The sequence below is a fragment of the Mustela erminea genome, chromosome 5, assembly GCF_009829155.1.
Source record: "Mustela erminea isolate mMusErm1 chromosome 5, mMusErm1.Pri, whole genome shotgun sequence".
Taxonomy (NCBI): Eukaryota; Metazoa; Chordata; class Mammalia; order Carnivora; family Mustelidae; genus Mustela; species Mustela erminea.
This window is the reverse complement of record NC_045618.1, coordinates 55,541,909-55,563,219: the sequence shown is the minus strand read 5'-3', so window position 1 is coordinate 55,563,219 and position 21,311 is coordinate 55,541,909. Positions and strand designations below refer to the sequence as shown.

The window sequence follows — 21,311 nt, the reverse complement described above, 5'->3', positions numbered from 1 at the left end:
GAACGCCCAAAGAGGAAGTAAACAGCATTGGTTGCTAGCGAAGTTGTTCGTTTAGGTGCACAGCCTGATTCGCTCCCTCCTGTACCCTGCTCGCTGATTGGTCATGTAAGCGTATATAAGTGTGTAGACTTGTGGAAATAAAGAGAGAGAAGAGAGAGAAGATGCATCCGAACCAGGGCGTCTTGTCGTCCTTGCGGGGCGAGGGTGATAATTAACAAGTCTTGTTTAAGTCAATTTGCAGAAATTGGACATGGCCTAAAAGAAAAACCTCCTAAACTCCTCCCAACTTCTACTCTTTGCAGCCCTCCCCCATATCATTCTGTTTAGATAATTCCTCCCCCAAGTCTCATAAAACCCCAAAAAGGCCAGGGAAAAGTAAAGCAAGTGAGGTTAATTTCAGTGTCAGACAACCCAATATTAGTAATCAACTACTTCAACATTCTTGTTTTAAAAATAACGCCGTTTGGGGGCACCTGGGTGGCTCAGTTGGTTAAGTGACTGCCTTGGGCTCAGGTCATGATCCTGGAGTCTCAAGATCGAGTCCCTCATCGGGCTCCCTGCTTGACAAGGAGTCTGCTTCTCCCTCTGACCTTCCCCCTTCTCATGCTCTCTCTCTCTCTCATTCTCTCTTTCTCTCTCTCATTCTCTCTCTCTCTCTCTCTCAAATAAATAAATAAAATCTTAAAAAAAAAAATGAAGCCATTTGAAGTCAAGTAAAGCTAAAGAACTGGTACGAGTTCACACTACTTAAGTGCAGCAGCAGGATAGGAAACAAGGTACCCTAACCCCTATTCCCCTCCCCCCTCCCTACTGCCCCTGGCCTGTGAGCTTACCTTCTTCCCCAACAGCACCCTCCTTATGTTTGTTCTCCACATCTCTGAAATGGAGTCATGAGACCAAATAAAAGACAAATCCAGAGACCTCCTGAAGCTCCCCTTTCTGTTTCGGGTTTGTAACATCTTCCCTCCCTTCATGGTGGAGCTCCTCCCTGCGCACTAACACATCACTTACAACAGCCCCTCTAAGTCAGCCTAGGAGAAGCTGGCAACTGCTCTTACTAACTGTTCTTAAAAAACAACAACAACAGCCACAGGCTGCACCTGCCCCGCATTGACAGGCTGCAAGGGCAGGTGTCAGTGATTAAGGCTTTTTTTTCCACCGAGCAGTCCTAGTGTAAAATGTTTCTAAGACTGGTTCCATGGAGCAGCATCAAATCTTCACGGGAAATGGGCTGAATGTTGGTAACAAACTAAAAGACTGTGAAAGCTAAAAAGGAGAGACCGGGGCCTCCTTGTGAGGATGGAAGCAAGTAAGACAGCAGTGTGTCTGTGGTCTTTCAGTAATCAGGAATGCTTGGGCAGTGCGCACTGTTAAGATCCTGGCTGTGGGTCTTGGGCTCACATCCTACTCTGCTTCTTCAAGAAGCTTGACTTTGGGCAAGCAGTCTCTGCTTTGCCTTCCTCACCAGAATCCTGGGAATAAGAAGAGTACCTACTTCCTGGATTGTTAAGAGCATTAAGTGAGCTAATATATTTGGCGCTCTCATCAATGCCTACACATAGTAGGCACTATATGGGTATGATACACTTTCTTAGCAAAGAACAACCTTCTTAGAACCATCAACTAGCATCTAAGATTTTTTTTTTTTAATGTTACCAGTATGAAAAAAGTATTTACTGATGATCTGATGGGCCAAGCAGGAAACCACCCCTCTCAATTCCTTCCACATATGCACTTGGGCAGAGGAGCCCTTTGGTTTGAATGGGATTATTTGTTATAGAGAGGCCTACTGAATATAAGACCTAACCATGCTGCAGCTGTGCCAAGAATGAACACAGCATTGAAGGAAATCCTTTAAAGGGATCCCTTTGCAGATGCCTGGGTGGCTCAGTTATTAAGCCTCTGCCTTCAGCTCAGGTCAGGATCCCAGGGTCCTGGGATTGAGCCGCTCATTGGGTTCCCTGCTTGGTGGGAAGCCTGCTTCTCCCTCTCTCTTTCTCCCTGCTGTGTTCCCTCTTTCCCTGTCTCTGTCAAACAAATAAATAATCTTAAAAAAAAAAAAAAAAAGAATCCCTTTGGATGTCTTTGGGCCAAGACTCTTTGGATTGTTTTGTCCATCTGCATCACCTAAAGGGAGTAATTACTCTAAAATTCTCTCAGATGGCCACTGTAGGAGACAAAGTTCATCGTGTTATTTATAACTTTTCCTGTACTCCAAGATGATCTTTTTTTAGATTTTATTTATTTATTTATTTATTTATGAGAGACCATGAGAACACCAATGTGCACATTCAGTTTGTGGGAGGGGCAGAGGGAGAGAATCCCAAGCAGACTCCCCACTGGGCATGGAGCCCAACCTGGGACCCAATATCTCACAATCCTGAGGTCATGACCTAAGCTGAAACCAAGTCTGACGCTTAATGGAGTGAACCACTCAGGTGCCCCTCCAAGATGATTTTTTTAAATAAAGTTTTTATTTGTTTATGTGATGGAGAGTGAGACAGCAAGAGAGGAAATATAAGCAGAGGGACAGGGAGAAGCAGGCTTCCTGCCAATCAGAGAGCCCGATGTGGGCCTCCATTCTATGACCCTGGGATCATGACCTGAGCCGAAGGCAGACGCTCAGTGACTGAACCCCTGAAGCACCCCTCCAAGATGAGTTTTAAACCAACTCAATCATTTCAGGAAAAAAAAAAAATCCATGAACTTGGACTTTCTCAATAAAATCCTTTTCTTAGGGCAGCTTGGGTGGCTCAGTCAGTTAAGTGTCTCTCTGCCTTCGGCTCAGGTCATGATCCCAGGATCCCAGATTGAGTCCCACATCAGGCTCCTTGCTCATTGGGGAGCCTGCTTCTCTCTCTCCCTCTCCCAGCTTGGGCTCTGTCTCTCTCTCTCTGACACATAACTAACTAAATAACCAAATAAATTAATAAATAAACACATAAATAAATAAGTAAATAAATAAGAAAATCCTTTTCTCAAGAGTCTACTGACACATGGGGCTGCTGAAACTCAGGGTGTGTATCCTTAGTGCTGTGACTTTCCCTGCTGTGGGAAAGGGGTGTTCCCAGATAGTGGCTGGCCTGGAAAGTGCCCAGGTCAGCAACAGCAGAGCACTGACCTTTTTCTTGTTCTGATTTTAGGCCAACACATCAGGCATCAAAGGTGTTAGTTCATTTAAAATTTCCTTACTCTTACAAATACAAAAACCAAGCCTGAAAATAGTTATTACATTAGTGGTTAGGGTCTTAGAATCAAATATTTCAGAGATTAATTCTACCAAACAGTACCCAAGGTTCTCTGGAAATGGACTAAATGTCCATGGCAAAATAAAATAATGTAAGGGCAAGAAGGAAAGGCTGAGACTCAGTTGTTAAGCTGGAGGGGAGTGGGGGTAGAAAAGGAGCATTCTTTAAGGTTCAGAATGTCTTAGAACATGTTTCTAAAGGTCTTTGGGCTTTCCTAAAATAAATAGTATTTAAGCTCCACACGGACAATCACTCCAGAAAGCATGGAGTCCATAACAAAAGCATTTCATTCTGGTTTAAGTTTTAGATGAAGATCTGGAATCTAATAAACCATAGATTCCTCTTGCTGCCTCTACTCTCCTTCTTCCCGAAGAGTAAAACCAGACAGCCATTGGCTGTGCGATAACTGCGTATCTTCTTTCTTTCCTTCCTTAATTTCTTTTAGGTAAAAGTTATCTTGAGACTATCAGTTCAAACACCAAAGGTCCAGGTATTATTTTAAAGTACATATGTTTTTTATACTTAAAAAGAGACAATTGAAAAACTAGGGAAGGTATGGATTTACCTAAAACAAAATGGAGGTAGGTGAGAAGAGCATGCCTGAGGGAAGAAGGGGGAGAGAATGAGCCTTTTGTAGGGAGTCACTGTTGTCCCAAGTGGGCACCACGCTAGCTTTTGTGTTTTTTGTTTGTTTTTTTTTTAAGATTTTATTTTATTATTTATTTGACAGAGAGAGGCAGAGAGGTAGGTGGGGGGCAGGGGAGATGGAGGAAGCACGCTCCCCGCCAAGCAGAGAGCCCGATGCAGGGCTTGATCCCAGGACCCTGGGACCATGATCTGAGCTGAAGGCAGAGGCTTTAACCCACTGAGCCACCCAGGCGCCCCCACGCTACGTTTTTTTTAATAGGAGTTTTCTCTTGGCTTCCCTAACCCCCCCATAACTCTATGAAAAGCCATCAATTACCCCATTTTGTAGATGAATGCTGCTCAGTGCCAGTTTCCTCAGTGATAGAAATCATCTCTATCTGTGTCTCCAATACAGTTGAAACTAGCTACGGGTGGCCTCTGCACACTTAAACTGTGGCTCATGTGACTGAGAGACTAATTTTTTTTTTTTTTTTTTAATTTGAGAGAGAGAGAGCACGAGCAGGGGGAAGAGTAGAGGGAGAAGTAAACTCCCTGCTGAGCAAGGAGCCTGAAGCTGGCTGGATCCCAGGACCCTGGGGTCACGACCTGAGCCACAGGTAGATGCTTAACTGACTGAGCCACCTAGACGCCCTGAGAAAGTAAATATTAAATTTTATTTAACTTTAATTAGTAGCCACATATGTGGAGGCACCTGGTAGGCTCAGTCAGTACAGCATGAGTCTTGACCTCGGGGTTGTGAGTTGGAGCTCCATGTCAAGTGTAGACATTACTTAAAAATAAAACCTTTAAAAATAAATAAAATCTTAAAAAGAAAATAGCCACATACGGCTAGTGACTACTGGGCACTGCTATAGATGTTAATACTGAGGTTCAAAGAAATTAGTCCAGTTCTATGATCACACAACCAATGAGTGGCAAAGCCAGGATTTGAACTAAATCACTCTGATTCTAAATGTTCATTCTTTTCATTACCATAAAGTCAAATGAAGATGGTATTTTGTAACAGTTCTCCCTCACATTGCAAAACACATCACTTCATTACTGGAACCAAATGGCTACTGAAGCTAGAAGAAATTTGCTGAGGATAGAAAGGAAACAAAGATTAAGAGCCCAGATTTGATCAGCAATGATTCCGTTAAGTTAATACTCACAATTTAGTTAGGTTAAGAGAAAAATACGGAAACAAATGTAAATGCATTAAAATTATAGGCAGAGAGGCAGGCAGAGAGAGAGAGGAGGAAGCAGGCTCCCTGCTGAGCAGAGAGCCCGATGCCGGGCTCCATCCCAGGACCCTGGGATCATGACCTGAGCCCAAGGCAGAGGCTTTAACCCATTGAGCCACCCAGGCGCCCCTCTGATCTTCTTCTTGAACACAATAGAGGGAGGGCAAAGAGGGGTGCCTGGGTGGCTCAGTGGGTTAAGCCTCTGCCTTCTGTTCAGGTCATGATCTCAGGGTCCTGGGATTGAGCCCCAGGTCAGGCTCCCTGCTCAGCAGTGAGTTGGCTTCTTTCTCTCTCTGCCTCCCTCTCTGCCTACGTGTGATCTCTCTCTCTGTCAAATAAATATATAAAACCTTTAAAGAAGGGGGGGTGCAAAGAGAGGAGCAGGCAAGAGCTATGGTTTTGAAATGGGACATATTTAGGTTTAAAATGAAATATTACTTATTGGTCACATACTAGCTGTGTCACTTAGGCAAGTTCCTTAACTTCCGTGAACCAGTACATACATTTGTAAAACAGAGAAAATAATACTTAACTCATAGGACTGTTCTAAGAATTAAATGTGCTGATTTTCTTTCTTTCTTTTCTTTTTTTTTTTTTAAAGATTTTATTTATTTATTTGACAGAGAGAGAGAGATCACAAGTAGGCAGAGAGGCAGGCAGAGAGGGAGGGGGAAGCAGGCTCCCTGCTGGGCAGAGAGCCAGATGTGGGGCTCGATCCCAGGACTTTGAGATCATGACCCGAGCTGAAGGCAGAGACTTAACTCACTGAGCCACCCAGGTGCCCCAAATGTGCTAATTTTCTTAACCCAGTGCTTCCTTGAGCACCAAAGACACTTAATAAATAGGGGCTCATCATAGAGTGAGGTTAGTGGTAGAGATCAGTGGGTAAGAGAATCACATTTGCATAGTTTTGAAATATATTCAATATTGCCTCCACTTTGTACATCACTTTAATTTGGGATTTAAACAAAAGTATATATAGCACTACTGTCACTTTCAACACTTTAAAAAGTATCATGAAATATTCTAAAGGAATGTTTTATCAGTTCTTAGAATCAAGGTCATTTACTTTCTATAGGTGGAGAGGGAAGTTTTATGATATAGGTTATTACAGGACATTTATGGCATAGCTGCAATTCTTAAAGCAATTTAGAAATAATGATAATAATAAATCAACATTGCTTAATTGAAGTCTATAAAAATCTAAAGACAAGAGAAAAATAACTAGGCCATTCAGCCAGAAAATCATGTTAACGCTCCCTCAACATTCTCTAGCCAAAGACTATGGCATTTAAAATTCTAAATAGGTCATACGGGATTGTCTTTTTAACCACGAATGTCCATGTATATCCTGGAGAGAGAAGGAAAATACTTTCCTGAAATACACACACAGAACACAGATGATACATGTAGAATCCAAAAACCAATGTTTAAAGAGACCATGTGATGTTCCCAGAAACACTCAGTCCAAGGAGCATATACAGAGCTGTGGTTTTTAAGGCAGAAAAGGCAGGCTGAGAAAGTGAAATTTGTTCAAAGGGGGCAAAAAGCAATGATCTGAATTTTAGGGAAACCAAATAAAATACTTCAGCAGCCATGTACCAATACATTTAAATAAAATTCCTGGGCAAATTTCTCATTATTTTCATAAAACTCAGTTCTATTCTATGTTCTCACAGGCTTTAAAAGCATAATACATGGCTGGGGTGCCTGGGTGGCTCAGTGGGTTAAAGCTTCTGCCTTCGGCTCAGGTCATGATCCCGGGGTCCTGGGATCGAGTCCTGCATCGGGCTCTCGGTTCGGCGGGGAGCCTGCTTCCTCTTCTTTCTCTGCCTGCCTCTCTGCTTACTTGTGATCTCTGTCTGTCAAATAAATAAATAAATAAAATCTTTAAATAAATCAATAAAAGCATAATACATGGGCGCCAGGATGGCTCAGTTGGTTAAGCATCTGCCTTTGGCTCAGGTCATGATTCCAGAGTCCTAGATGGAGCTCAAAGTCAGTCACCCTGCTCAGTGGGGTAGCTGCTTCTCCCTTGGCCCCTTCCCCTGGCTCATACACTCTCTCTCAAATAAATAAAACCCTTTAAAAAAGCATAATACAAAGTTTTCTCTGTATACTCTCAAGAGTCCAAATTTTATATGCACAGCTATTACAGCGCATGTCAGAAAAGACAAAAAGGAAATAAAGACACTGTTATCAAGATCAAAGAAAAGCCAATTTCACAATTCCATTAACCATTAACGTTGTTCAATGGGTAAGCCAAGTTCTTTTCATTTTATAAAGAAATGCGAGAGGTTACTAGATTTGTCATTATCTTGTACATACAGAGGACAGGAGAATGTCAAGGGAGGTATGGGAAATGGCATAAGAAATGAACTTGATGACTGACAGTAAGGAGGATTTCTATTTAAATATGATAACCTTCCACACCAACTTCAAAATTAGAACTAATTTGAGAGATAAACTGGTTAAATTTCACGGGGCTTAGGAGTAAAATCAGATAACCCTTTTTTCAGCTGCTTTATCATGATTTAAAAGTGATACGGCATTTGTAAGAAAAAGGCAATTTTCCAATTCAATCCATAATTCGTCACTTTTACCTCTTCTCTTTACCTGGATCACTTTTTTCTTTTTTCTTTTTTTTTTTTTGATCATTTATCCTACAGCTAACAGGCACATGTTCTCTATCTTGCTCTTTCTCTGTGTTTCTCACTCTTCCTCTCTCTCACACACACATACGTACTCACATTTAAAAATACACATACTCCTCCTGAAAGAAACTACCCTGATATATGCAAATAGAGGCCCACTGTCATGAGATGCTACTGATTTGGGTGAGTCAACATGTTGCTTTTAGCTTTAAGTGGTAGGCTCTCATTGGCTCCCCAGAAAACAAGACAAGGATGTGTGACCCTTTTCTGGGACTACAAAGGCACACTGCATTCTCTGTTGTTGAATTTAAATTATGTTTTGGAGTCTGCCATTTAGGAGTGAGGCGGAGGGAATGGCATCATCTCAGGTTCCTCTCGGCACTTCCCCTTTAATTCTAGAGACCAAGGTGTTAAAGGTCAAGGCATCTGGTCTTCCCTGTTAGCAGCTGCAGAATCTTCACTAGATTGAGTTCTGTGGGGGTGGTTTTGGCTGTGGTTCTAGCTCTGAACGCTGAACCTCATTCTCATTCCTTCTCACTGATTATGGGAGCTAACGTAGAGCCATTAAATGACTTTCTTTGTTTCTTAAGGTAAAAACAAAACAGAACACAAACAAAGAAGCAGCCAAAGTAGTGGAGAAGTAGAGGAGTTTAATGTTTAAGCACTTAGGTCTTGGGTCAGGCAGATCTGAGTTCCAATCCTTTCCCCTGACTCGGCTGAAGCTCTCTCCTTATTGTACACTGTTATTATACTTCAGAGGATGGTACCTGCCATTTCAGAGGTGATCAATCCATGCAAGTTGTGTTATGGTTTAGATACTTAAGGTGGAGTTTGGCCTTGGTAATTATCTCTTTCCATTCGTAAGATGCTTCCATTCTTAAGATGCTGGGAGCTGATACGGGGTCCTCTCCAGCTAATGAAGCCAACTCAGTAGGGAGAATTCCAGGCCACACAGGTGAGGAGGTGATTGAGATGATCCTTGGAGACTCAAATTACTAAGAAGAGTTTAGTTTGTATTTTCTTTCACAGATTTTATTTATTTATTTATTTGACACACACAGAGAGAGCACAAATAGGGGGCAGAGCCAGAGGGAAAAGGAGAAGTAGGCTCCCTGCTGAGCAGAGGGCCCAATGCAGGGCTGGATCCCAGGACCCCAACATCATGACCTGAGTGGAAGGCAGATGCTTAACCCACTGAGCCACCCGGACATCCCCAGTTTGTATTTTCAAAGTGAGTGTGCAAAATCCTACTCTCAGAATTCGTGCAGCCAAGATATGACCCTGATGACTGCTTACTTTTTTTTTTTTTCCATATCTCTTTTTCAATCTCAGGCCACACTTCTTTTAGTGTCTTTTCTACCCCCACCTGGTCCCATGCTTACAGATATTTTATAAAACCATCCCCTGTGGTGGTAAACATTCCTCTCAAAGGAAATTTTCAAGAAATTGTACTTATAAGAACTTAGGCCCCACTTGCTTTCTGGTTTGTTAATAATCAGTTGCCTTTGACACATTCAAGGTCTACCAGAAACTAAGGAACATGGCTAATGATAGCTCCTACTTTGGTGGAATTAAGATATTGCACTTTGAAGCTGACTCTGTAATGTTCATACTCTAAACGGGCACTCTGGGGAGACTGAGGGTTTATCATATATAGAGGCTACCTGAGGACAAGTCACACATTTGATGCCTTTGGATGCTGCCCCCAAATTGATACCTAGACTTGCTAGATTCCATAAACAAAATCAAGGACAACCAGTTAAATTAGAATTTCAGACAAACAACAAATACTTTTCTCACTGGAAGTATGTCCTGTGCACTAGTTAGCAATCCCCTGACCCAGAAGTGGAACTGATGGCACACTGAATTTAGTCTCTCAGGAGTTTTGTAGATCAACCAGAAGGGCCCACAGAATTTGTTTGAGGAGGATGAGAAGATAATCATCCCAACAGAACCTCTCTGCACAGCAGTCTGGCTGACGTTGAGCCAAGTGATGCTAAGAGAGCAGCACTGGTTGCTTAAACATTGAAATACATACTGGTTGGAAAGTACATGGTACGTGGACCCTGCCTCCTGCCTCCACTACACCAGCCTTATCTCCCACCATTCTCCAAAGGAACCTCTGTATCTTCTCATAATTCAGTAACTAAAGATGAATATGGCATGTGACAATATGGGTGGACCTGGACAGCATTATGCTAAACGAGATAAGACCGAGAAAGACAAATACCTTATGTTCTCACTTATATGTGGAATCTAAAAAAAAAATCCTGACCTCACAGAAACAGAGGACAGAATGGTGGTTGCCAGAGGCAGGGAACACAAAGTAGGGGAAATGGGTGGAAGTGGTCAAAAGGTACAGACCTCCAGTTAAAGACTGATAAGGTCTGCTGATGGAATATGCAGTGATTAGAGTCAACAATACTGTATTGCATATTTCAAAGCTGCAAAGAGAGTAGTCCTTAAAGTTTTCGTTACAAGAAAAAAATGTGAACTATGTGAGGTGCTAGATGTTAACTAAACTTGTTACAGAAATCATCTCATTATATACGCATACATCAAATCGTTATGTTGTATGCTGGAAACTGGTACAATATTATATGTCAGGGTACCTCAAGAAAACTGGGGGAGGAGGGAAGGAGAGCACTGGAGAGACGGAAAGATGTATGAGCCTTCCAACAGTGTTAGGAGACAAATTTTGGCCTTGCGATCAGAGTTGTGACATGGTTCGTCACATTAGGACAGAGATTTCACGTTGTGATATTAAGTTCTATATGTTTTCTTTAAATAATTCCCATTCCCCATATATTAACACTGCTTGGGCTGCCTTATGCTCTTATAACAGAACCAGGAGATTTGATATTAGAGCACTTTGTCTCATCTGTTCCTGCTCCTCTCCATTCTGTCAAAACACAGTTGATAAAGAAACTGAAGGTAAGCAAGTGCCCACAGACCCATAGCTCGTCAGCGGCTGAGCTGAGAAAATGAAGGAGATCTCCATCTCTTGGTCTACAGCAGAGGTTGGCAAACTGCAAATTCGGCCCATGGCCTGTTTTTGAATGACTCATAAACTAAGAATGATCTTTACATTTTTACATGGTGGGGGGAAAAAAAATCAAAAGGTGAATATTTCTTGATATGTGAAAATAAGATGAAATTCAAATTTCAGTATGTATAAACTTTTACTGGAGCACAAGCTCACTCATTCATGCATGTATTCTCCATGGCTGTTTTCTTTTTTGCTTTTTGTTGTTTTAGATTTTATTTAGTTATTGGAGAGAGAGACAGAGATAGCGAAAGAAAGAGAGCGAGCGAGCAGGAGCCGGGAAGAAAGGGATAAGCAGTCTCCCTACTGAGCAGGGAACCTGAACTAGGGCTCCATCCCAGGACCATGGAATCATGACCCAAGCCAAAGACCAATGCCCAACCAACTCAGCCACTCATGCGCTCCTCTATGGCTGTTTTTATCACCAGAGTTGAGTAGTTACAGTATAGACTAATGGGCCCCCAGGTCTAAAATATTTCTTTTTGGTTCTATTAAAAAACAAAAAAACCCAAAAAACTAAACTAAATTAATGCCCAGCTAAATTAGAGAACTTAAGAGCAGCCCCAGCTGAATGCCAGTGACCATTCTGATTTCTGGGTGTCAAATTCCCACTAATTCTTAAATGTTTAAGCTATCATCCCTGCATACTAATGAGAAGCAGCGTATCTATAGAAAATGGCTGAGGAAAGTACCTTCCTGATAATGATGGCTGCAGATCAGGTCCAGAACTGAAAACAGAGCAGTCCTGCCTAACATTTAAAACTAACCAAAATATCACACAGCGGTACATGCCTCACTGACCTTACTATTTAAAGCACAGCCGCTCTCCCCCCATCCCTGTGGGTGTTGTGATCCAAACTTTTACTAAATGATTAGAACTCATTCAAATGGATATCTTACTTATAATATCAATATTTAAAACACAAGAGTTAAAGTGTACTGTCTGAAGATGGCAAAGGACTTGGAGATGAGGATTCTCACGGCTCAAGGTGTAAAAACAATTGATGTAGAAAATAATCTAAAGAAACTATCCCAAGTCCTCTGGGTGGCTTAGTCAGTTAAGCGTCTGCCTTTGGCTCAGTTCTGATCCTGGGATTGAGCCTCTGGGTCAGATAGGAGCCCCGGGATTGGGATTGAGGTGTCAGACTCCCTGCTCAGTGGGGGGTCTGCTTGTCCCTCTCCCTCTGCCCCTCTCCCTGCTTGTTCTCTCTCTCTCTCTCTCAAATAAATATAATCTTTAAAAAAATAAACTACCCCAATTTTTAAAAATTATAATTAATGGAAAACTAAGAAACATAAATATTTATATATTTTATTACATATACACATAATTATTTTATATATAATTTATATAACATATATAATAAATATTATAAATCTATAAATCTATAAACCAATGAATCCTGATTCAGAAAATAAACCTTTTTAGTGATACGTATCAAAAGTCTAAATATATTTATAGACAGTAATCCCAAGTTTATTTTAAGGAAATAGCCCTAAATATTGGGGGGTATGGGGAAGGGGTATAGGAAAAATTATATGCTTGGTAGTGCTATTTATCTCCAAATTATGGACTATTCCAAAATTGAAAACAAAATAAACATCAAATAATAGAGCAATGATTTAAAAAATTTTTGAGATACAATTATACATCCACTTAGGTATGTGCTAGGGTGAGTGCTGTGAAGTGTGTAAACCTGGCGATTCACAGACCTGTACCCCTGGGGCTAAGAATACATTATATATTAATAAAAAAATAAAAATATTAATTAAAAAAAAAAACACATCTAGAGGGGTTCCTGAGTGGCTCAGTCAGTTAAGTGTGTGCCTTTGGCTTGGGTAATGACCTCAGGGTCTTGGGATGGAGCCCCACATCGGGCTCCCTGCTCAGCAGGAAGATTGCTTCTCTCTCTGTCTCTTCCCCCTCGCTTGTGGTCTCTCTCTCAGTCTCCCTCATAAATACATAAATCTTAAAAAAAAAAAAAACCAAACACATCTAGAAAGAATACATAACAATATGGATAAGCAATGTAAAAGTAATAGGTAAAGAAAAAAAGAAAAAAGAGGGAAACATATAAAACCTATGTTTATATGTTAAAACAAACCCTCATTTAGAATAAGTCACCTATGGTGAAAAATACGAAGGAAATTTATCAGATTAACAGTTGTCACTGGCTGCTGAAAGTAATTTCTTTTCTCTCAATTTTACTACATATTTCAAATTTTATAAAGGGATTGTTACGATTTTTATAATTGAAATAAATAAAAATAAGAGATAATTTCCCTCACAGGGGAGAATGAAAACCAAAAATACATAGTTTAGCCAAAGTGTTTTAAAAAAAACAAAACACAATAAACACAATTTTTTAAAAACACAGAAGAAAAAGAAAGTAGTCTTTCAAAATCCATTTCAGGGGCGCCTGGCTGGCTCAGTGGGAGGAGCATGTGACTCTTGGTCTCAGGGTCATGAGTCTGAGCCTCACATTGGTTATAGAGGTTATGTAAATAAATAAAAACTTAAAAAAAAAAGTCAAACTCAAGAAAAGGAAAACTCCCTTCAACACTTTCAGACCCCAAGTCGCCTGTTGCAGCAAGCACAACTTAAAGTAATCTGACCAACAGATGTCACTGTTACACTTCTTTCACTGACCACATCTTAAGATGCACAGCCTAACTTTGAAGGTAGGGAGACAAAAACAAATATTACAAGTTTCCATTTCATCTCACAAAGGGCTTTAGATTTGGCAGCTTTCGGCTTCATTCCAAACCTCCTTTTACAAGGGATGTCGAATGCTTTTCTAAAAGGACATCCCATGATGATGCCATGATGGTTACGAAAAGTGCAAGGTTCATTTGGTCTTGGTTGCTTGAGAAAATCTCCACTCACATAAACATTACAGATCTAACCGTGTTCATCAAAGACAAACCTCTGAGCCTGAGAGTGATGAATTGGAAGGTATCGGAAGGAATCAAGGACACAAGATTGCCAATGAGCACTAAAGTTAATGGCAAAGAAGAAAAAATTGGGGGGGGGGTGGTTGGAGAAAGAAAAGAAAAAAGGAAGGAAGGAAGAAAGAAAAGGAAGAAAAAAGAAGGAAAGAAAGCAGAAAAAGCCTTCTTGGATTTCTAATGCTTACCCTCATCTCTGAAAAGAAACGGAGAGATGGAAAGGGGTGGTGACAATGACGACAGTCTGGTCAATCTATCAGTCCTTCTACAATGTGGGCGTATACAACCCAGCCCGCCATTTTGTATAGTGGAGTTGACGGTTCTGGGTCAATGAATACTTGGATGAATGAGGAGGGAGAAGGTTGTTTTCTAAACAGGTCATCTTGTATTTTCAGATTTCCTACCAACCTGCTCACCTGTTATTTGAGCAGCTGGACAGAACGAAAGGTTTGGGAACATGTGAGGGAGACAGGCTATTTAGATGACTCTGGAGAATACTCTCAAAAGTATGTTTTCAAATTTTCAGAAAAGTGATATTAAGAAGCGAAAAACAGTAAATAGTCACTCCCACCCCCAAGGTCTAGGCAGTAAAGCTGACATGGGGAGAGCACCCTGAAAACAGGCAAACCATAAACAGAGTCACAACCCAGTGCACACATTTCAGACCACTGAGGTGTCTCCGTACTTTGTAGCCGACTGATTTTTAGATAATAACCCCCACACAAAATGCAGCTTTGACAGTTTTACGAACGCAATTTGCATACAATGCATTTCTGTTGACTGCAAAGAATTACAGCTCAAGCACAAAGATTTCTACTTACATGGAGATCCAAGTACAGTTCACTTTTGTTTGGCTTCTCTCTCTCCTCGTGGAGCAGAAACGGACAGGCCGGTCCTGCTCGATAGCCCAGGAACCAGGCACCTCCATCTCTGGGGGGAAGGTCTTTAGTTGCTGTCTGCTCACTGACGCAGTCCCGGGGGAAGCCCTCGGAGGAGATGCCTAGACAGAAGAGGAGAAGACCATCGGTGACACAGAAGCTAGAAAAACATCAAGCCAGCCATATCTGGGGACTCCTACGTGGGCCATTTCATACTACCGCTTCTCTTCCTTTCTAGATTGTATTTTTAGAGTTTGCTCTCTTCCAAAAGTGCTTGTCTAGATTATTCTTTCTGGATTGCACTAACAAAGAATTTAAAACATTTGCCCTCATACCCAGTTTAAAAAGAGAAGTCTATTAGCTATACTCTGTGTTCACTATCCTTGCTTACCAATGCAGGCTATACAGAACATTCTCTTTCAGGACAGAATTTGAAGAGGACCTGGAGGACAGAAGTCAGGAGGGCTGAGCTGTTGGAGTCACTGCTAAAAGGTGTTGCCTGAGCCAAGTCACTAGTCACACATGTGTGTGTCCTTCCAGAGCAGGAACTGCAGCACGGTCACCTTCATTTCTGGGGGCAGAATGATCACACGTGGTTCATATCGGCACTGGGTCACTTGGTTGAATGAGTGACACTGCATTAGTGAAATGTGTGGGACTGCGTTTTCTCATCACCGGAATGTGGGTATTATGTCAGTTTTTACCTAAACTAGGTTGGGATGGTAATAGTCAAGGATGTGCCAGGTGCTGCGCTCAGCCCTGTTCTTTAATTTGTAAGAGAGCTCTATGGGAAGGCCTCATTAGTGCTCCCATTTTAGATGGGGAAGCTGAAGCCCAAAAAGCTTAAGACAATTTGCTCCAGATCATAAAGTCAATACATGGAAAAGCCAGGAATTGAGGCCAGGCAGTTAAACACTAGAGGCCATGATCTTAATAACTAGATGAGGTGGCTTGTGCCTGGCATACTTGAAATGGCAATGCGTGTTGTACAACAAAAGACTTCATGGTCAAATAAATGTGAGAAAAGCTTAAATGTGAGAAAAGCTGCGTGCTGTACCCCTTAGAGCCATGATTCACATTAGTGTAATTAAGACTTGGGAACCCCCTTTAGGAAAGCAGCTTAGCTCTGCATAATAGTGTTTTTCAAACTTATTGGACCACAGAATCCATTTAAAGGATCCCCGTGAAACATTTTGGAAGCTATTAGTGTTCTACTGGAACAAAGCTTGGAAAATTCTAGATTAGATCACCTTTTTAAAGTCCCACATAACTCTCAAGTTCCTAGGCCTCTTTTCATTCCTGGTAAGCAACCTTGGCAAAATATTAAGCAACCAGGCAGAAGGGTTCAGGCTCAGTGCACTTTGCCATAGAGATCACTGTTGGATATATGATAGGGCATTTATTACACATAATCCTTATGATAATGTCTCTGATAGTAGCCCAAAGCTAGCCAACAACTTTTGCCATACTGAAAACCTGATGTACCAAGTTACTTGAGCTGAGATAAGTCAGCTAGCAAAAGGACTGTGGGATAACATTCTTCTCCTTTAGATTAGAGTAGAATTTAAAAAAAAATAGATTAGAGTAGAATTTTAGGAGAAAGAAAATTTGAAAACAGCCAAGGTTTTGCCTTGTGCTTTCTTGTTTGGTTGGTTGGTTTCCAATCACACTTCAAAGTGAAAGGTGATACAGGTCACACTGTCTCTATAGTTGGCCTCTGGGAGACTGTTGACAAAACACTATTCTGCAGGCATTGAGAAAATAAGGATCCAAGACCTCAGGTGTATCCTCTGCAGACATAGGGTATCCAGAAAGTTATAACCACGCTCTTCCTTCATTTAAGCCAGATGTCTTAAATGAGGACCTTTTTATTCACCTGGCCTCACCCTTTCTTGCCCTTTTGCTACCTACTCTCTTGAGACAGACTGTCCCCTGGACTTTTGCTTAGGACTTCATGTGCTGTAGAGTGTGCCCAGTCCTGCTCTGAAGACACCAGAAAGGGCTTAAAGAACCTCAGAGAGGAACACTTTGCTAAGCCCCTCCCCTTTATTCTCATGATGACCCTGAGATCACCGGTGACACTTTCACTACTAGAAGGTAGTGCCAGCCGGCAGTGCTCTTAATAGATTAAAGAGAGATTAAAGCTCAGGGTGTGTTTAACTTCCATTTACAAGGCTCATCTCCCTCCTAGAATACTTCTGTTTATAAATGGTAAGAAAGAGGAAATCAACCTGTTTAAAATTTATGGCGTCCCCTCCCTGGGCTACCTCATCTTCAGAAATGTGTGAGTTACTAATCCCATGCCTCTTTTTAAATCCCTCCACTTTTTATTTTGATCTTGGGAGAGTGGCTGACTCTAGGTAAAGTTTACACAGAAAGAAAACAACATAAAACGTAGTTTGTATATCACAAACAACATAATGTACAACACCTAAGGCAAGACATCTAGAGCATCAGAGGGACATCGTCTGGTGACCGGAAGTTCATCATTCTGGTGGAAGAGAGTGAGAAATTCCCACAATAACAAGGATCTGGCATCCTTGGATAAAGCGCAGGTGCCCACGTCAACATACTCACACACCCTACAGTGGCTATCCAACACTTCACTGGTAAGGTGTGCGGCACGATCCAATTTCCTCTTTATGCAGAGGAAAGAGCACCAAGTTGAAGCACAACCAAAGAGAAGTAACTTCATTTTGGAGATCATTTTCATGTTAAAGAGCCAATTTCTAACATCTAATATTTAACCAGACAATATCCCTGTGAAGGAAATACACAAGGTATAACGGTGATGTGTAGTCGTTTTGGTAAAGATCATCGGGACAGGAAAGGACCAACGGCAGAAATAACAAAATAGTTATTCTCGAAAGTCTGACAAATAGGCGCAAATGACAAATTCGCCATTAGAAAGGACATAACCAGCGTAGAAAGTAAGTCTTTGAATGGAGAGTTTTAATAATACAAACACAAGCTTTTCGAACAGCCAAAAATAAAGCACATGCCCATCTTGATTAGCCTAGATAGTGGCCACACTATTCTCTTCAATGGAATAAATTTTAATAAAGAGAAAAAAGTTACCTGAAATTAGGTAAGTATATTCTGTCAAATAGTCAGATGTCATCTAATTTTATGACACAAAGAGATTTTTGAGGTGTTATATTTTCATTGAACATTGTTGCAAAAACCGGAGAACGGTCTCCTCAGTTTAATCATGTTTTTTCCCTTCTGTGTGCCTATTAGAAGTCCATTTTTTGCTCCATATTTATTGATTATTTTGTTTCTCAAAGATGTGGCAAAGACATTTCAATAGCTTGAGGAACCACACGTGCACACAGGTTAATGCTACAGCTGACCACTGTTAATACAACATATAGCACGGACACAGCACAGGAAGGGCCACTTACCTTTGGACCACTTTGAAAGTCTGTGCTTTTCCCAACCATTCAAATGATGAGCTGTACTTCCTGATGCTAACCTACAACATCAGACTGGGATTTTGCTGTCAGTGATCAATACAAGAGAAGCAGACAGAAAGGAAAGATAACATGTTGTTTAAAACCGGAAGCAGTCTCCGTAGCTCATCTTTCCGAAATGGAATAAGTGTCCCTACCTGAGGATCACTGTTTCCACTTCTTTACTTCCTGCCTGCATTATGATTATGCACCCAAGGCCTTTTCTAGTTGCATTTGGAGCTCCACCCCCTGGCATAGATGCTGTGTATTTCCCCTGGTCCATGGATGTTGGATCTTGGCCTTGTGTCTTGCTGTAGCCCACTGAATGTGGGCAATGTGACAAGATGCCAATTCTGAGTCTAGGCCTTAAGAGGCATTTTGTGGTTTTCCGCCTGCTTTGTGTTTCTGCCATCACCATGTGACAAGCATGTGCTAGGGAGCCCAAATGAGACACACAGAGAAGACCCCAGACATAGTCCTGCTGCCTGGAAGGAACCCAGATCACATCAAGTGAATGACTGCCAACCAACCCTTAAGACGATGGATGAGAACAATAAATATTTGCTGCGAGCCACTGAGATTTGGGGTTTATTTATCAAAATAGCTGCCTAATGGATCATCATCTGTCTCCATCGGAAGCACTGGGTCTATTAAAAACTTGAAACCATTTCAGCTGAGAAGGCTTAATGACTACAATATATATATTTTTGTAATACCTACTAAAAATAATTAGCTGATATATCAGGTTTTGGAAAATCAAGGAAAAACTCATCACATACCCATTTCCTCACTCATATTAAGGTTCACACACAAACTGCATTTCATTAGAAAAATTAATCTTATTTAGCAGGCACGGTCTTTAATTATCTAAAGAATATCTATATATCTATATCTATGCACCTATTTATTTTTTTATATGCACCTATTTATATAGATATAGATATATATATAGAGATACATATATTGGTATATAGATATACACACATATAAAACATATGTATAAATCCATTTCCAAAGAGAAGTTTGCAATACACACATATAAAACATATGTATAAATCCATTTCCAAAGAGAAGTTTGCAAACACACCAAATAATCAGATCTGGACAGAAGTCCCCAAGGAATAAAATTACAGTGACTTTCAGCTCTCCTCCTTTAATTTTCCTGTCACACTGAGCTCTCCCTTGACAGCAATGATGAAGTGCTTATGCTTCCAAAAGGAGAAGGGGGGAAAAAAAACCTTAGCTTGAGACTCTCTTGAGTTTTTTCCTCCTATGCTATAGTTCCCAAGGCCATTCATCATATTGACTTAAAATAAATCCAAAGAGGTGAAATTTTCTCAACCGTGAATATCAGAACTGATATGTAAAGGTAGACAGGTTGTCTTCTATTATGTTATTCAAACATCTACTTACAAGCAAGAGAGACAGCAATCTAGCTGTGTAGCTAATGGAAAGTGACACTGTTAAGGACTTGTAAAGAGGGTGTGTGCCTGTGTGTAATTATTCATGTCTTTATCCAGGGAGACAGAGCTTTGGTAAAAGTAGCCTCATGGCTCGTAACTGTCAATTTCAGATCCACACTTGCCAATCCCCTTGCTGCATTTTCATTCCTTATGATGTTAAGTGATACAATGTCACTAAGCAGATAGGTAACTGTAATTTGGAGAATGCACCTTACCTATCCACCTCCACCTCTAACTCCTTGAGAGAAGTACACATTGAAGACATTTCACTGTCTACACCAAGGGAGGATTTATGAGCAAAAACAGATTGATTGTGCTGGAAGGTGTACAGAGGCAGGAGAAGGCTTTGGGGAGATCAGGAAGTAGGAAGGAATGGGGAGCAGAATATGTCTATTTCAGAATCTATGAATAAAGAATCCACATCCATCAAACAAATGCAATGCTCGAATTTCTAAAGTTATGCTTAAATTCAAATGAAATGAAATAAAATTTAGAATTAGAAGGGATCTTGTGTATCTCCTATCTGCTCATTTTATATTTGATGAAACTGAACCCCAGGAAGATTGTGATATCTCCAACATGTCCACCTAGTGGCAAAAGCAAACTAACATCCAGGTTCCAGGGAAATCTTTTATGTTATTTGGAGAAGGACATGATTGTCAATCCACACATGAGAGAACACTTAAGTCTGAGTAAGAAGTAGAAGTTGACAGGTGGGATTCCTGTCAATTACTATGACCTTTACTAATTGTTTAAACTTACTGGAATTACTAAACTTCTCTGAATCTTTATTTCCTCATTAATAAAATGAAAATAATATGGTGCCCCCCCCCCACCCTGAGGTGGTTCAGTCAGTTAAGTATCTGCCTTCAGCTCAGGTGATGATCTCAGCGTCCTGGGTTGGAGCCTGCTCAGCAGGGAGTCTGCTTCTCCCTCTCCCTCCGCCCCTCCCCCCTACTCATACTCTCTCTCTCTCTCTTTCAAATAAACAAATAAAATCTTTAAAAATCATCATATTGGGGCACCTGGGTGGCTCAGTGGGTTAAAGCCTCTGCTTTCGGCTCGGGTCATGATCTCAGGGTCCTGGGATGGAGCCCCACATCGGGCTCTCTGCTCAGCAGGGAGCCTGCTTCCTCCTCTCTCTCTGCCTGCCTCTCTGCCTACTTGTGATCTCTGTCTGTCAAATAAATAAATAAAAATCTTTAAAAAAAAAATAAAAAAATAAAATAAAAATCATCATATTGACTTAAAATATGCCTGATAGTGAGCTGTGTTCAAAATTGTTTTCCTTCCAGGAAACTTTACCTGGGCTGGGGGTGACAGATTGGTGGGGGATGCAAACAAATCCCCATTTTAAATAAGAAACCTGTATACAGGGCATAATAAACATCATACACTCATGTTAAGGACTATTTTTTGTCCAGGAGGATAAAGAGAAAAAAATTAAGCTCATAAGAATTCATGGTAGCCCTCCACTGCAGCAGATCCCAAATCTGCTTAAGTCCTAAAAATAGAATTCGCGTCATCAAATGCAAGAGCTCCAAGTAAGTGGCTGATCATCTCCCAAAAGAGCAGCTCCTCAGGGCATTTCCTCAGAAATGACATTCAATGACACATCTTCCTTAAAGGTCAAACACTTGCGCCTCGGGCCATGAATGAAACTCTTCATAGGCCTAGCTTTAAAATAAAATAGCTTTTTAAGGAGGTACATAAATATGGATTTCTATGATCATTATTATTACATTAACTG

At 40.9% G+C, this 21,311-nt stretch overlaps 1 protein-coding gene across 22 annotated transcripts in view; it reads right to left on the bottom strand.

Moving 5' to 3' along the window:
- FMN1 (formin 1) overlaps window positions 1–21,311 on the bottom strand; it is a 413,714-nt gene that overhangs the window by 286,798 nt on the left and 105,605 nt on the right. For 19 of the 22 annotated variants that reach the window (XM_032343205.1, XM_032343188.1, XM_032343184.1 and 16 more), the window contains one exon: window positions 14,590–14,768. The exons of 1 other annotated variant lie outside the window; for it this stretch is intronic. In XM_032343205.1, the coding sequence (XP_032199096.1) occupies window positions 14,590–14,768 (179 nt within the window). Of the gene's footprint in view, window positions 1–14,589; window positions 14,769–15,037; window positions 15,218–21,311 lie in introns of those variants that run through there. 2 more of the 22 variants (XM_032343204.1, XM_032343207.1) reach the window with 2 other exon arrangements.